This window comes from Strigops habroptila, chromosome 14 (genome assembly GCF_004027225.2).
Source record: "Strigops habroptila isolate Jane chromosome 14, bStrHab1.2.pri, whole genome shotgun sequence".
NCBI lineage: Eukaryota > Metazoa > Chordata > Aves > Psittaciformes > Psittacidae > Strigops > Strigops habroptila.
In genome coordinates this window covers 551,939-568,852 of record NC_044290.2, presented here as the reverse complement: position 1 = coordinate 568,852, position 16,914 = coordinate 551,939, and the positions used below count along the sequence as shown (strand labels likewise).

At 52.9% G+C, this 16,914-nt stretch overlaps 2 protein-coding genes across 3 annotated transcripts in view; one reads left to right on the top strand and one right to left on the bottom strand.

The window, feature by feature from the left end:
- NTN1 (netrin 1) overlaps nucleotides 1–12,087 on the top strand; it is a 103,211-nt gene extending 91,124 nt beyond the window's left edge. Inside the window, exons 5-6 of the mRNA XM_030505902.1 lie at nucleotides 1,133–1,207; nucleotides 8,230–12,087. Coding sequence (XP_030361762.1) covers nucleotides 1,133–1,207; nucleotides 8,230–8,558 — 404 coding nt within the window. The 3' untranslated portion in view covers nucleotides 8,559–12,087. The remainder of the gene's footprint in view (nucleotides 1–1,132; nucleotides 1,208–8,229) is intronic.
- Nucleotides 12,088–12,848: 761 nt separating this feature from the next.
- STX8 (syntaxin 8) overlaps nucleotides 12,849–16,914 on the bottom strand; it is a 104,034-nt gene continuing 99,968 nt past the window's right edge. Inside the window, exon 8 of one of the 2 annotated variants that reach the window (XM_030505901.1) lies at nucleotides 12,849–13,024. In XM_030505901.1, the coding sequence (XP_030361761.1) occupies nucleotides 13,005–13,024 (20 nt within the window). In that variant the 3' untranslated portion in view covers nucleotides 12,849–13,004. Of the gene's footprint in view, nucleotides 15,814–16,914 lie in introns of both variants that reach the window. The other variant, XM_030505900.1, reaches the window with a different exon arrangement.

The window sequence follows — 16,914 nt, the reverse complement described above, 5'->3', positions numbered from 1 at the left end:
AGCATCCCAACCTGCTCGCAGAGCCCTGCAGCACTGCTTGGGCATTTCAGAAGGTTTTCAGTCCTGGTCTCCAATGGTGGCTGTGGAGGAACAATGGGCGCTTGGGAGAGGTGGGGATATTCAAGGACTATCACTGTACCAGGGCCTCCTGCTGCAGCCAGATGCGAGTTTTCTGTGGTGCTGGGGGCTTCTTAGCATCCATGGGTCCCATGCACATCTGCATGTGGGGATGTGCATGGACAGCACGTCTGTGAGCCAGCCCTGGTTCTAGGAGCTGGCATGGGGTGGCCCATCTCCAGGCACTGCGGCACTGCTTGCCTGTGGTGCCACTGCATGATGCCATCCAGCTTCATCCCACATGGGAGCAGGTCCCTGGGAGCAGCAGCTGATGCAGCAGGGCTCAGCATCCTGCAGCTGCTTGGGTCTGTGGCCCGGCTCCAGCCCTGTGCCGGCGCTGCCAGGCTGCCATGCCAGCATTCCAGCGTTCCTGCCTGCCCGCTGCACCGGCCACTGCACCACCGGGGCACAGCCAACGTGTCCCAGCAGTGGGGGCCCATTAGAAATGAAATGTTCCTACTGGGGTATTTTATTTGCACACTTCAGTAGAGTGGACACCAAAAGGCTTTGCTAATGCTTCATGGGCTGCTAATTTCCTCTCTGACCTGCATTGTCGGAAGGTGACCCCAGCCCGAATCTCTCGGCAATGAATGCCAAAGGCTGACACCGGCCCGGGTTAGGGGTGACAATGGGGCCTCTGTGGGCTCCGGGCAGTCTCCAGTTGGGAGCTGAAGAACAGGGGGAATTTGTGTGGCTCTCAAAAGCTCTGGGTGGCACAATAAGGGAGGCCCCCAGGGTCTCCCAGGAAGACAGAGGCGGCCCAGGGAAGCCAGGCTGGGGGAGGCGGGCGGGAGGATGGTTTCCTTTGTGAGAAGCTTTCTTTAGAAAGGAAGGTTTTTCTGAATGCCCCCTTAGACGACGCAATCGGGGCCTGGCAGATGGATATCACGGGCACGCTGCTTATTCATGGCAGGCTGCAGCTTTGAGCTGTCCCCCCCCTCCCCAGCCTTTTATTCATTTTCAGGCTAATTTGTTTTGTTAATGTTTTCTTGCCCTCCCCCTCTCTCCTGTGCAGATTGTGACTCATACTGCAAAGCCTCCAAGGGGAAACTGAAGATCAACATGAAGAAGTACTGTAAGAAAGACTATGGTGAGTCGCCTCTCTCGGCTGCTGCTTCCCAGGGACCAGCCATTCCAAAGGGATGCAGAGCAGGATCATCTCCCTCCTGGGTGTCCCCAAGCCCAGCTCAGGCGCAGGTTGCCGGCTGGGTCCCATGCACAGGGGGACCAGGGAGCCCAGCTCTGCTGCACAGCCCCTGCCTGTGCTGGGGTGTCTGCGTCTGGGATATGGCTTTTGCTGGGTTTGGAGAGGCAGCCCTGGTAGTGATGCTCGCTGGAGCCATCATGCAATGTGTTACGTGGGAAATATGAGTCCCCCTGCAAATGCTGAGACAAGTCCCAAATCAGGCTCCATAGTGTACTCATCCCACGGTATCCTCTCGGTTACAATGACACCACGTCCTTTCTGTTCTCACTGTGCTGTTACATGCAGCAGCTTTTGAAACTGTGCTTTGCTGTGGAGACAGGCAGCATAAGCCATCGGGAACCATCCGCCCTGTAATTCCAGGCAAATCAGAGGGTGGTGCAGCCTTGGGACATGCTAAGGAGGCTGTGGAATCCCCATCCTTGCTGATACTCTAGGACATAAGCATCCTTCCACAGGTCCAGCTTGGAGCAGCGGCTTGGAACAGGCACATCCTGACCTCCAACCCCATTTCTCTGCTCCTGGGAATATTTTAATGTGGGTCCATTTCCAATATGGCCACCAGCAGGTCCATGTAGGAGGTGTCCAGGCTGACCCTGGGAGAGTTTATATGTATCTCTGTATGTGTGTATATTTATATATAGATATATTTTCACCAAACTACCAAGGAAAAAACCTCCCATCCCATCTGCATCAACACATCTTGGAGCGGAGACACCTCCTCCCTCCTCTAGACACACTCACAGCAGCAGCTCAGCATGTCTGGGAAGTGTTTGCAAGAGCAGAACAAATTCACATTTAACAGCCCATCCCCAGACAAGGCACTTCCCAGCAGGGCCGGCCGAGGGATGTTCTGCACTGGCTTTGTGCTCTGGCACCTCCCCACAGGCTCAGGGGAAGGGAGAGGGGCTGAAGGCAAATGTTTTATTTGCATTTCCATTTATTCTTCCATTACTTGCATGGCAAAATGGTTGCGGAGAGCACCCCTTTGCAAGGACAAGCTGCCAGGGCTGGAGTGCCCTTGTCCCCATCCAGAGAGGCCACACCGAGGACTGGTCACGCTGTTAGGAGCCACTAAAGGTTCATCAGGTGTTGGAAAGGTCCAAAGAATGCCTTTTTCCTTAGGGAAAAGGGTTTAACTGCACGTGAGAAAATCACTGCTACAACATGAGGTTGTTAAAGACAGGAGTGGGGCTGAGCATCAGGCTATTAAAGCTGTGGAGTTTTCATGCGTTGATTCTCTGCTGGCTACTCAGGTACAAATGTGTTTCCCACACTAGACGTGTGCATCCCTTCACTTTCCCACCTGGCTTCTCCTAAGGGCTGAGCTCATGCCGGAGCATTTGCTCTCTGAAGCGGAGAGAAAGCAGCTACTTGATTGCAGGAAACTTAGACCTGTCATGATTCAAATTGGTCCCAGGGGCTCAGAGGCTGGTAGGGAGGTAAAAAAGGACGTGCATGCCCCTGGAAGCATGCTTACAGCTGAGCGGTGTTATCTGCCCTGTGGCTCTGGGGGCAAAGGCTGCAATGTTGTGGTGGCAGCAGTACTTGGGCTTTGCTCGAGGGGCAGCCCCTGCCCCAGTGCGGTTTTGCTTCTTGACTTGTCCGATCTCACCATGGAGATATTTCTTGGGGGTTCAGATGAAAACTCACCCTTGGTTCTGTTTGAGGCTGTAATGTGGGCTCAGGCGCTTCAGCAGATGCTAGGGAGATGAGGGCAGCTCAAGAGCTGTCTCGGGCAGGAGATACTTGCAGAGCAATGGATAGCGGCACTGGAAAGAGCTTTTCTTTGCTCACCCAGCATCACTTCTGCAAAAGCACAAGGAAGCCAAAGCCATTTGCCGAGGCTGGTTTGGGGAGAAGTGGTGCAGACTGTCCCAGCACGGAAGCTGGGGTGCTTCCACCCGAGCCCTCCTGGCCCCAGGAGCGTCCCCAACCAGCCCCGCAGCCACCATGGATTTGGTTTTTCAAGGGCAACTCTGCCTGGCGAGGCACAGGGGACGGGATGCTGCAGCAGAGCCCGGCCGGGCCGGGGCAACCCATGGCTTTGACAGAGCCAGGATGAGAAGAAAGGGTTGAAAAGGTGCAGGGAGGGATAATAAAGACTTTGGGACTGACATCCCAGCAGGAAGCCAATTAGGAGGCTCTTTTCCTCACCGTTACGCTGGCATCGCTGGGCTGAATGTCCTAAAAGACCCTAATTAGCTTGAACAGAGTTACTTCTCCCACCACTCAATCGGGAAGCTATCATCCGCCCTGAGCTTCTCAATGGGGCTTTTTAGCTCCCCGTTTCATTCAGCGATTCAAAGGGGATATTTTCCCTTATTTATTTTTCTTATCTGTTTGTTTCTGTTGGGTTTGTCGTGGTTTGGTTTGGGCGGTTTTTGTTGTTGGGTTTTTTTTATTATTCCTTTTTATTTTAAATTGGGCTCTTTCCTGCGGGATGGGTTTTGGTGCAAATATTTGGAGTGCAGCAGGGCACGGGGAGGGCAGGCTGGGAGGTTCCGGGGGGGGGGTCGGGCAAGAACAGAAGCAGAAAAGCTTTTCCTGGGTTTATTTTGGCTGCCTGGTTGAGCGCAGGGGTCGCTCAGCTCCCACAAAACCCGGGGGTTACAGAGGGGGTTTGCTGGGGTTGGGGCAGTTAAAATTAGCCCAGAGCAGCAGCGGGAGGTCCCTGCCGAGCCCCGCTGAGGGAGAAGATTCCCCCATAGCCCAGAAGGAGAAGGAATTATTTTATCAGAGCAGGTGATGCTGGTGCAGGTGATGCAGGAGCATCCCTCACTTGCTCGGGTGCCGCCTGATCCTTGAGGCTTTTGTCTGTCCGGTGCTTCATCCAAGTGAGATGGGCAGCAGTGGTAAAGGTAAACCTGGAACTCTTCAACCTCTATTTCCCCCCCGACCTCGAGCTCCCCGTGCTGCAGCAGGGCCCGATCCTGCACAGATGATGCCAGAGCGTTTTGCCGGGTGCTGGCACCATGATCCCAGTCATTGCCCCCATGTCCTAAGTGCAGCACCAGGGAGGGATGGGGGTGAGGAGCAGGATCCTCATCTGAAAGGTGAGATCATCTGCTCACTTTGCCCTTTCTTGGAAAAAAAGTAAAAAAATCCTTCCTTCAGTGGAGACTTCACTTAGTCACCCCCTTTGTTGAGAGGAGCTTGGCAGAGACTGCTGGAAAAAGGCAAAACGAGTTTTCAAAAGGCAGTTTGAAAAGAGAGAGGGAGGGAGAAAAATCCCTGAATCCACAGAAAAACCCAAGGTGGGGGAAGCTCCGTCCCTGGACCGTCCCTGGATCGTCCCCGGCTCACAGCCCCTTCCACCATCCTGTCAGCTGGACAAATCCCGTTCCCAGAGCAGGGAAGCACTGAGCAATCCCTCCTGTAACTGCATCCCAAGGGAGCACCCTCCCCCGGCACTGAAGGGAGGGACCGTGCCCAGGCCGGCTGGGATTAGGGGCCATAAATCTCCAATATTAAACCGGGAGGAAACTGGTGACCAGAGGCAGGCGAAGCCACCGGGAAATGAATTACAAGTATAAAAAATACTTAGGGGGGTGGAATCCCATTTTAACTCTTTGCTCCAGTGACAAGCCGGCCCTTTCTATTCCCAATCCCAAGTGGCATCAGGGTCACCTTTTGCTCTGGTGGTTGGAGTAAAATCTGCATGGGCTCTGCTGTGGTTGTGCAGAGAGAAGGGACCCGAGCCTTGGGGAAGCCCCGCTCAGGTTGGGACTTCTACATCTGAAGCCACTGTCCCCAGCACCCGTTTCCATCTATCCATATTAAAAGACCCTCTTGTCTCTCCCAGCTCCTGCTGCCACCCCTGTGGTCCCATGGGAACTTTCCCCATCCCTGGAAGCTGCACAAAGCTCCAGCTCCCACAGGCAGGTTACAACATAGGATGGGTGGGTTTGTCAAGATTACCTCTGCCAAAGGCTGGCTTTGGCAGAGGTAATCTTGAAATAGGAGATTTATCAGAAGTAAATTAAAAGAGAAAAAATACACTCTTTTTTCCAGCCTCTCTTTTCATGGCAATCTCATGGGTTTTGGGTCCCTGACTCATGGTCTCTGAATGCTCCGAGGCGCTGCTTTTATTTAAGCCTTCACACTGCTGCCCTCAAACATGTTGTTTCAAGGGGTTGATTTTTGGTTTTGTTAACATCAAATCATCCACCCCTCTGTTTTCATCTGCAACATCAACCCTTCAGGTCTTTCTTGTGGCTGGAGGCTCTCAGCCAAGCCTCAAGGAGCTGGGCAGGATGGTGGGCTCCAGCTGCAGCCCCTCCTTGCAGCCTGGGGACCATCATCCAGCTTTTCCTTGCATCACCTGGGCTGGCGTGACTCATGAGGCAACATCCAGGCAGGATTTGTGTTCAGCAGCTTTGGTGTTGGGTGGGATGGACTTAATGGGGCAGCCCTATGCACTTACCAGGACCAAGCACATTCCCCTCGCCCCTCGAGCCCCCTTGTCCCAGCTCTCCATGACTGTTTGGTTGACTGAGGGTTCCTTTGGGGCTGATGGGGAGCAGAGCAGTGCTGCAGCTTCTGTTTTCTTTTGTTCTCTCCCCTCTGGGTTACCATCCACTCTGGGGGGACCACAGCCAGGGGAGCATCACCTCCACCGCCCACTTGAACTACCATCATCCTCTATTACATCCTGTCATCTGGTTGCCCCACAGGCACATTCAGTGATGTTTTTCCAGGGATTCAGTGACAGGGTCAGTCCTGAGCATGGCTTGGCCGTGGTACAGGGGTTCAGTGGGTGCATTGGCCAAGGAGAGCAGTTCACCATGGGACAGGCAAAGCCAAGCTTTGCCCTAGGAGACAGCAGGTGAAGGAGCACACCAAGCAACGAAGCCAGCTTTGGAGTCATGGGGCACAGCTGACTCCCTCAACCCCCGAAATCATGAAGGAACTGAAACCTCTCACAAGAAACAAGTGCCCAAATCCCTGGGGATTCACCCAGAGATCCCGCTTTCCAAAACCTCCCCCCGGCACCTCTCCATGTCTCTTGGGGGATGCTGGAGCCCCCACCAAAATCCCCAGGCAAGGCATGGCTAAACCTGGGCTCTGAAACCAGGCTCAGGGAAAGCCGCATGTCCTGGATGCACATTATGGGCAGCAACCGGCTGTGAGTGAAGGCAGCTGTGGCTGTGCCAGCCAAGCTGCACCGCGGCTTCACTCCTTCCACTTCATTAATAAAAGGGGAAAAAAAAATAAGAGACGGGGGCCCTGACATCAAAACCTCCAGACTGTGTTTGAGAGTGGAGTTTCCTGTAGCCACCCCTCCCCGGTTCCCTTCATTCATTCTCTCCATGTTGTCAGGACCCGGCAGGTCAAAGGTTTAAGCTTTTTTGGAAAGATTTGTTTCCAAAAAATAAAACTTGGCAAATCCTCACATTTTGTTACCTTCGCACCAGGCCGGGAAATCCACGGTCAGAGCTCGGGGCTGGTGTTTGTAATGAAAGCATCTGGCACCCATGACATGCTCTGAAAAAAAAACCACAAAAAAACCAACATCTATTTTGCAACGTGTTAAAAAGCTTTGCTGGGCCGCAGAGCCCCACTTCCTGCCAGAGCTTAAAGTCAGTTTGCACGTTGTGGTTTTAAAGAGAGAGTGATGCTCCTCCACTGCTAAAGCAGGGGGGTAAAATTGGGTTGTTACAAGGCAAACGGGAGAGTTTTGCCTGATTTTTTTGAGGTTTCTTCTTCCTCTGTTGATTTCTAGAAGCAAGATTGGACCCGCTGGGGGCTGGCCCAACGGTTGAGACAGGAGGTGGACCTGTTATAGCTCACAGGGCATGGAGGGGAAGGGGGAGAAAAGGGAAAAGCTCAAACATTTGGTTAGAAGGCACCAGGCTCCATGGAGCAGCCACCCCTTGCCTGCTCTATCACCACCTCTGTCTCTGATGGTGGGCACCCCTCATCCCACAGCCACCAAACAAACGCAGGAGAGCTGGGAAGTCACTTCCTGGTGGAGATATTTTCCTGGAAGCCAATTTTTAGCAAGGAGGAATGTGTTCAGCCTCCCTGGAGGATGCGATCTCAGCCGACTGCTGCTTCCATCCTCCTCGGCCGCCCCTGCACCATGATGGACCACCACTGGGAAGAAGCCAAACAGCACGGCAGGCCTGCTGATGGGGGCTGCCCACATGCTTTGTGCACAGAGCTTCAGCCCCATGCCACTACCTGGGGCTGGAGGAACAAGCTGTTCCTGGGTTTGTTAATTTTCTCTGCTTGCTGCTCCAAGGGAAGGGCAGGGTCCAGTGCACAGAAACTCACCTGATTGTGAAAGGCTTTTTCTATTGCTTTCAGAGTTCACAGGTGCTGGGGCAGGTATTGATACACCAACAGCCCTGGGGAACTGCTCCATCTGCGCTTGCTTCACAACCATGTTCTGGGAGATGTTGGTCTTCCCTAGGACCTAGATAGGAGAACAAGGCAACCCGCTCTCCACCACCGCTCTGGGTAGCCTGGTATCATTCCCAGGGCTCCTAGCACGAGGAGAGCCATGGTTCCCGGCATACAGCTGCTTCCAGCCTGACCTCCCCTCCTGGGGGTCCTGCAGCTCCTGTGGTAACTTGGGTAACCATGCCCATGTACTGGGGACCCAGAGGGCCATTTATAGCAGCAACACTGGAGAGCATCTCCCAAGCCTGTGGTGGTCTTAGTCCCTTTGCTGAGACTCTCTGCCACCAGCACTGGCTATTCTGGCTCGAGGCGGATGGTCTGGGGACAGAGGTAGTTTCTGTGCAGTGACCACCCCTGGTTGCTGTCCCCAGGCTGAGCTCAGGAGACAAAATCCCTTTTCTTCACACAGCCTATTAGACCTGAAATTCATTTTCTTCTCGCCAGCTCAAATTAGAACATCTTTTCCTCTCTCACTCAGTGTTGTGTTTTCTTTTTTCCAGCTGTCCAGATCCACATCCTGAAAGCGGAAAAAAATGCCGACTGGTGGAAGTTCACGGTCAACATCATCTCCGTCTACAAACAAGGGAGCAACCGGATACGGCGTGGAGACCAGACCCTGTGGATCCACTCCAAGGACATAGCGTGCAAGTGCCCCAAAATCAAGCCCATGAAGAAGTATTTGCTGCTGGGCAACAACGAGGACTCTCCTGACCAGAGCGGCATCATTGCAGACAAAACCAGCCTGGTGATACAGTGGCGGGATACGTGGGCTCGGCGGCTCAGGAAGTTCCAGCAGCGGGAGAAGAAGGGGAAGTGTAAGAAAGCCTAAAGGAGGAGAAGGTGACGGGAGCGCGCGAGAGGGAGAGACTGACTGTGCATGCTGCTTTGTGTAGAGCTGGGGCGGGCAGGGGCTGGCAATGGGGCGGCGGGAGGAAGGTCGCGCTGTCGGGGCAGGCTGGGGGGGACGGGAGGGATGCAAAGGGCCAGGGGCTGCCAGGCTTGCACCTCGTATTCCAGGAGAAATCAAAACCCACAACAACAAAGGATCTCACCCATGGATACACAAGAGGCTGCGGCTGCGGGCGTGCAGCACCCAGTGCCCTCAGCCTCAGTCTGTCCTGTTGCCTGAAGAAATCAGAGACACCAAACTGCCTTCCAGCTGCTAACATCTGCTGCTTCCAAAGCTCAGCATGGGAACATCAAACCTGTAAGAAACTAATCAACGGCCACACTGGAAATTAACTCCCCATCCCCCAAAAAACGTATTCTCAGCTTAGGTTGAAGAAGACAGTTGTTGCAGAGGAAACTAAAGAGAGACTTATCGCTGAGGACAGACCTGAGGATTGACTGATGGGTTATTTGAACACTCCTTGGTATCTGAGAGCCGTAACAATCACCTGCTCTATGGAACCTCGGAGCAGCTGAGGTCTCCAGCTGTGGCGATGCTCCAATCCCAGGTTAGGCACAGCAACAAGGGCTGGGCAATCTCCACGTGGGCCTAACTTGGGGAGTAACTCCTTGGCTCCAGCCCCACACCCTGAGGAGTGCTGCCCCCACCACGCCAAAGGAGCGTGAGCCCACGGGATGCCCTGGCCCCCTCCCAGCCACCAATCCACAGTCGAGGAGTTAATAACCAGGATCCCCAAGGAAACAACCAGACTTTGCAAAAGTTCCTGTTCCCATTGGTGCTCTGGAAGACCTTGCCCATCGCAGTCCCCGCGTCCTCCTTCGTGGCCCAAGTCCTCATCCACCCCTGAGACTTCCTTCACGGGCTTGGTCCTCTCTTGCTGCTGTCACCAGACCGATGAACCCTCAGATGACAGAAAATCCATGCAGATGACACTGGTTTCACTTGCAAACTCAGCAAGCTCTCCTGAACCCATCAGCTCTGCCCTCACTCCCTCTGGAGCTGCAGCTCCCCAGCATCCCTGCATAAGGTGGCCAGCCCCCTTGGGAGACTAAGGAAGTGGGACGGGTGCCAAGGGACTGTCCCTATAGAGCACAGAGCTCTAAGGCTTGGCCAGGTTACAGCAGAGACCTGCCCCAAGGGAAGGGGTCTCAGCCAGGCACTGGATGTGACCCACCTGGAGCTACCCATTGGCTCTTTCTGCTGGGGGTGAAAACCAGCAGATCTGAATTTCCCAATCTCTCCTCACTAATGCACTAAGCAAGACAGGGCACACCTCACCTCCATCTCACACCTCATGCCCCAGCCTGAGGGCTGGAGCATCTTTGCCCGGGGCACTCTACAGGCAGGACAGGCTGTTGTTTGTCACCCAGATGCTGTGCCCCTGTGCCAGGCTGCTCCCCTGCCACACCAGCCCATGAGGAATGGGGTGCCTGAGCATACCTGCTCAATGGAGATAGGCAACAACCAGGGCAGAAAGGCAGGGAGGGCAAGGCGGGTACCTGGAGGAGAAGCGAACACTAGTTGCTACGAAAGGCAAAACCTCCCTGATATTTCTCCTTTTAGGAAACTTGGAAACATCTATTTTATGACATTTTCCAGTGGTTTTGCCTTGTTTTATAGCAATTGACAATATTTATATAATGACATAAACCACCATAAAGTGAGGCAGCCATGTAAATAGGTGTAAAGTGGAGGGCTCCTGGGGAAGCACCAGCCAATGCCAGGCTGCTGGAGACACCACCCGGAGGCAGCAAGCTCTGCTGCAGCCACAAGCCCCCTCCGAAATCGGTTTGGATATTAGCAGAGAAATCCCACCCTGGCCATCAAGCAACCCCCCTACAGGTCCATATTCTCTCCCCTTATCCAGAGCAGGCTCAGTTTTCCTTCCTTCAGAGCTCAAGGAGAACCAACAGTTTTGCTGTCAAGGGAACCCAAGCCACTGAGTTTTGAAAGATGAAATCTGACCCAAAATGTCTAAATGGAGGCTTTAAGCCCCAAAGGGGGTTTGGGTGCTCTGCCGTGGCGAGCATCAACTGATGCCATGGACACCTCGCGCCAGCTGGAGACAGCTTGTCCTTGGTCAGCCGGGATGCCTTTGAACCATGGGAGATCTTCAAATGGCCTAAAAGCAACCAGATCCAACCCATTGGGAGAGAAGGAAGGCAAAGCCAAGGGACAGAGGAACTTGAGAAATGCCCTTTGAGCATGCCTGGACATCCAATGCTTACTCCCATTTTCCAACCTTGGCAAGCACAGCCATCCTCCCCAGCTCAGCCTTGACACCACCCAAATCCACCCAGGGACAAGCCTCTGTCCCTTCCCCAGTCCCACTAGTTTGGGAGGCTGCAGAAGAAACATCGCCCCCGCCATGGCCGGACCCCTCCAAGCACCGACACAACCTGGGAAATCAGAAGGAAATGGAATTTGCACAAGACACAAAACAACTCAGAGCCCACCACGGCCAGAGTCACCCACAGAAGCGAGGTCCCCATCGCTGTCCCACCAGGACTCCATCCCTTGATCCCTGCTGGAGTTCTGTGCTTTTCAACCAGAATAGAGAAGCTCCTTCACTCTGCCCACGGTCCCCCAGTGCCCCTCACATGCTCCTAGTAACCTCGACCTGCAGAGCTGCTGGTGTAACTGGTGCATAGCCCATCCCCTCTGGGGGAGGCACAGCAGCCCCTGTTTTGGGGTGTCTGGGGATACAATTCTTCCCTGCAGCCACCCCTGCTCCCGCGGAGACACCTCTGTCCAGTCTCCCAAAGAGGGACCAGATGTCAATCCCTGAACATCAACCCCCGCGCCCGGGGGTGCAGCTCTGTTGGGTACCAACCGCACCACAACCAACCGCTCAGCGCCCAGCCATTGCCCTGGGACAGGACCGAAGTCCTCGGGAGGTGGAGGGGGTGGCCGGGGAGGGGCTGTGGTGCCTCAGCGTGGCTTTGGAGAGCAGCTGAAATGCCAAAACAATCATCACTCGCCGGTAGCACCCGACAGACGTGGTTTCGTCTCGTTTCTGTTCGTTCCGTGTCCGTGCCCTCTCCCTGCCACCGCCTCCTCTCCCCTCTCAAAGCCCCTGTTCCTGGTTTGTTGTTTTGGTTTGTTTTTTTATTATTTCTGTTAATATCTTGAACTGTAAATGTTGTTTAGTTCTGACCATTGCACACTGCTTTGGGCGATGTTTCTTTACAATGCATACTAATATATTATGGTTATTATATATGAATATATTTAATGACACGTGAAAAAGTTGTGGATTTTCTTATTGTTTTTCCAAGTTGTTTCTTTTTTTTCTTTTTTTCCCTTTTATGTTTGTTTCCCTTTTTGGTTGTTTGTTTTATTAGATTGGCTGTAATTGAACCCGAAGGAGCTTGTAACTCTTCAGCACCCACTTGGTAGAACTAAAGTCAGAAACCAGTTGAATAAACTCTTGTAAACTGTAAAAATCTCCAAGGGTCTCTGTTTCCTTCCACCATACCAGCTCAAGGGACAGGGACAGTGTCCCCCTCCCCTCCGCAGCTCTCTGCCAATGTCCCCCTGGCAGGGTCCGGGTGGTGCACTGCTATTTCTGACTATCAATCAGCCCCATCCGCGTGTCCCACCAGCATCCTCCACCATTGCTCCCCATCAGCGGCCACGTGCCCTTGGGGACAGCCGGGTCACTGCAGGCTCCCGGCGGGTGGGTGGGAAGGATCCCACCTGGGCTCTCTGGGGACTCTGGGCCAGGTATGTCCCAACATCCCACCGGGCTCCCCATTCTTCCTCTGCCCACCGGAGGAGACCGTGGGACAGAGGCAGGGCACGCTGAACCCTGTGGAACCCTGCACAGAGCGCGTGGACAGGTGTGGGGACAGGGGACAACCAAAGCCTGAGGTCAGGGGAGCTGCCAACCTCAGTCCGGACCCATTTTCTGCCCTGGCTTGCCAGCGTTGGCCCTTTCTGCCCATCCACTTAAGGGGGTCCAGGCTCCACACGCCATCTCCAACAGGACATCAGTGGTGCCAGACACTACTGAAGTAGCTGGCCCAAGAGACTAGGCAAGGGCTGGCCATACACACAAGCTAGAAAGCTGGAGGTGGGGGGGAACTGAGGCAGCAAAACACTTCCAATGAGAAAAATACAGGCAAAAGGTCCTGCAAAGTGCTCCGGGGTCATCCCGCCTGACCCACAGCCTCAGCAGCACCCGTAATTTATGAATCCAAAAACATCTTGGAGGTCAGAAATCTCAGATCTTTATTGCAGAGACAAATGGGTCACAAGTGCCACCACCTCTGCTCCGGGGCTGTCACCTGTGGCTCCTCACAGAAGCAAATGCGTTTCCCAGATTGCTCTGGCTCCGTGTCCTCCGGGCAGGCGGGCAGTTGTTCAATGAAGAAACGGTGGCTCTGGAAAATGGGAAAAGAGCCTGTTCCCACTGAGGGCTGGAGCCCGAGCGTTTGCTCTCAGCCTCATCCCACTGAGCAGCATGAGAGAGCTCAGCCAAGCTCAGCACCGAGCTCACACCCAACCTCCAGACATAAGGGCATGTGAAAATGCCCGGCAGCCTTTCAAGATCATCTTTACCCTCAAACAGGAGCTAGAGACTTCTTTTCAAGGGCACTTGGACAGGCAAGTGCCTCTCACAGGTCCCAGACCTTCCCACAGCACTTGTATTTTTGACAGAATACCAACTGGAAGCAGCTAAACTCCTGAGCACATCCTCCAAGAGAGAAATGAAGGAGCTGCAAGGGAATGCCAAGCCTGGGGTGTCCCTCTGAGCACATTACAGGGGAACGGAGGAGACCTTTGCTTGGAGAAGCCACCACAAGTGCATGACTCCAGCAGCCCCATGGCATAGATTCAACGGGCAGCTTGAGCACCCTTTGCTCCACGCCTGGAAGTGAGGGCAGCCGGCAGCACGGTGACCCTGCGCCAGGCTCCGGTGAGCTGGGCTCGCCAAGCCTGCTCGCTCTGAGCCAAAACCCAGCGGCTCTGGTACTTTAACCTTTTTCTTTGGTGGGGCAGGAGACAGAAAAGCTTCCCCCAGCACAGCAGAACGCTGCCAAATCCACTGGTTTTTAATAAAACTCCTCACCCACACGACATATTAAATGTTACTAAAGGGCAAGTCTGAGGCCCCCGTGGTGAGACATTTCAGCAGAGCAAAGCCTCGCATTTCTACCTTTCCCGAGCACTAACAGGAAAAATCTGTTTGAGGACCCAGCAGGTCAGGAAACATCGTTTTAAAGCCTCTGCCAGAACAAAGTCACTGTGTCACGTTGATCAGGATGAATTATGCATCATCCTGCGTGTCCTGGGAATTCAAACAAAACCTTCATTCCCTCCATAAACGGCAGTTTTAATTAGAAACCCGAGTCTGTAGCTTCATCTCAACAAACCACGTGTCATTCTCCTGCTGTCACCAGAGATCCAGGGGCTGCACTGGAGCCGTGAGTGAAATCCCGCTGCAGGGCTTGGGCACAGGCTGCTGCTGAGAAACAACTCCAGGAGAGTTTCCAGTGTTGGTCCTTCCACAGAACTGCAGGAATGCACAAGTTCTGAACACAGCTCCAAAGCTCCCTCTTACCTGTTGCCAGCTGGAGCAGCCTTGCTTAAAGCTCCGTTTCTAATCTAGTATCAAGCAATAAACAAGTCAAAAACCTGTTGTGTCCTCTTGAAAACCACGAGAACATAAAACTACCTGTGTTTTTTTCCCCTTTTCTCCTTTGAAGGCTGTAAGATGAAGCATCTCTCCAAGCAAAAGCAAGCACGCATCAGCCGGATCGGACTTCTAAAGGCTTGAAAGATTTTCTCTAGCAAAACACATGGAGATGCATGTCCCTCAAGAAGTAATGCAACACGAGGATACCCTGGTTTCCCACCTCCCACATCAGTGCTAGACGTGCCACCACTTCTGTTATGCAGGTGGAAGGCAGGGAGAGGGAAATGAGTGCCAAGAGCCAGTTGAGAGCTGCAAAAGGAGATACTCCACCAGCACAGGTGAGGGCCAGCCCAGGGCTGGCAAGTCTTATGGATCTGCCAGGAAATATATGTCATGATACACATGAAGTCTGACAGGAATTGCTTTTTTCCTTCTCCAAACCAGCTCTTAGGAAATGAAAGTGTTGGAGAAATCATTCATGCACAACATGAGATGGCTGGAAACAATAAAGACCCAGGCAGATAAACTGTATAGAAATGCACCAGCTTTTATTCAATATTTATTGCTTGCCCTATCAATTCTGAAATCAAACTGATGCATGTAACAAAATAATGATTTTCTCAGCCAGAAGCGAACCTTCAATCCTTCTTTTTCATTAGTTTGTAAATAGGGAAATTCCTCCTCTCAGGTCTAACAGAGAGTGAAAAGTGATAAAGAGGCAGCCCTCGATTGCTGAGGTTAGTACATTAATGCAGCACATCCTGTGTGCAGAGCACGGTAGAGCATGTGGAGAGCACCCTGTCCTCATGAGCACGTACAGGGCAAGGCTCTCCACTCGGACCCACCTGGCTGGAAACCTGATGCTGTTCACATGTCTGTCCATGGAGATCAACACCAACAACTCTCCCCCAAGGACTGACTCATTCACCAGCATTTCTGTGCATCTTGTGGGGGTCTCATGTCTCCGCGTGGGGCTTCCCATCCTGCGAGAATCCAGATGCAGTCATTCCCCAAAACACCTATTCCTTGAAAACTGTGGTTTCGTCCCTAGGGAAGGTATGAGAAAGTGGAGGAGCCGCAGTACTCCCAACCCACACCTGCATTTTAGTATCTTAAAGCTGCTCAGCAGCAGCAGCCACAGCCACGGGCCAGGCAGCAGCACCCTGACACCAGCACGTGCTCTGCCACAGATGCACTGGGAAGTGCAGCTCTTGTGGAGCTAGATGCAGCGTCCTCAATGCCAAATGAAGGTGGGAAGAGAGTCCTTTTCATGTTCAAACCCTCCAAATCACGCAGCGCTCTTCAGCTGTGCACCAAAGGGAGAGCGGATGTCTGTCGGACACAGCTTCATTCTAATACCATTGAGTTTATTTAAATCACAGGTCTTTGCACACAGTTGGTCTCTTCTCCAGAGTCCTCCGTGCTCAGCTGTGGAGCAGCAGCTCCAGTGGGCCCCACACCCGCGTTAGTGTGTCGGCCAGACAGCAACTACAGCAATCGCAATCAGCAGCAACACAATCACCACCAGCATTCCTGGAAAAGATGAAATGACGTTAAGGTTGCTGCCTTCATCTCATTAAATTCTTCTTCTGAGCCCTGCTCCTGCTCCCAGCTGAGACTGATTTCCCCTCCTGCTCGCCCCATGCAAGCCCCTTCACGGATCCCTGCATGCTGCTGAGCTGAGCAGAGTCGTGGACTCAAACCCCACGTTGGCAGAGCAGTTCCTTCTCCTCCTGACCCTTCACATTAGTTTTTTAACAGTGCCTGCAGGGTATATTCCTACTTAAACATCTGCCTTGCAAAGATTAGGGGATATGTTTAACTCACGGTAAGGCCAGTTAAGCTGTTCTAAAACCCCTCTGTACCATCCCACTGGGGCAAAGGATTATTCAGAAGGAAATCCAAATTGCATCAGGAAATTATTTCCAATACAAACTACTCCTGCTTTCAGACAAAGCTATTTGCAGAGCAAAAGCAGGGCTTTCAGGCATGTACCCGACTTGGGAAAATTAAGATCAACCAGCATTAAAGGCAGTGTAACAGCACTCTGCACAGGCTCCGTGTGCTCTGTCCTTACCCAAAACCACTCCGGTTCCTGTGCAGCAGCTAATGACCAATATCATCTTAAAAACCTTAACAACTACTTTTTAGCTCTGGCACACCATGCTGCTCTGGAGAACAGTGTTTAAAATGTGAGTTACAGATCATTTGGAAGACTGATCCAGAAAACCAGCAAAGCAGATTTTCTCTCTCTCAACTGAACAACAGTGATAAGGCAACCCAGGGGTCAGATGCTGCTAGAAGAAACTAATTCTCCTTAGTTCCCCTTTCTTAGAGGGAACTTTCCTCTTTCTCTCCCCTTTCTTAGAATGGAGGAAGATCTGTTTTACTGAAAATGGACAGGATCTCTGCAGTCCACTCCATCACCTCCCCAGGCAGCCCACGGGAGGTGGACCATGGCACGCTTCAGGCATTTGCATCATGCTCACAGGCATCCCTGGGGTTAAATCACCTTTTAATTAGGAGGCTTTTGTTTTCCTTTAGTATCTGCTCTGTGCTATTCCCCTGTCCGGGCTGTGGCAATATGTTAGGGCTCCAAGAGCGGAAAAAATGTCCCTTCATTTGGGCCGCTCA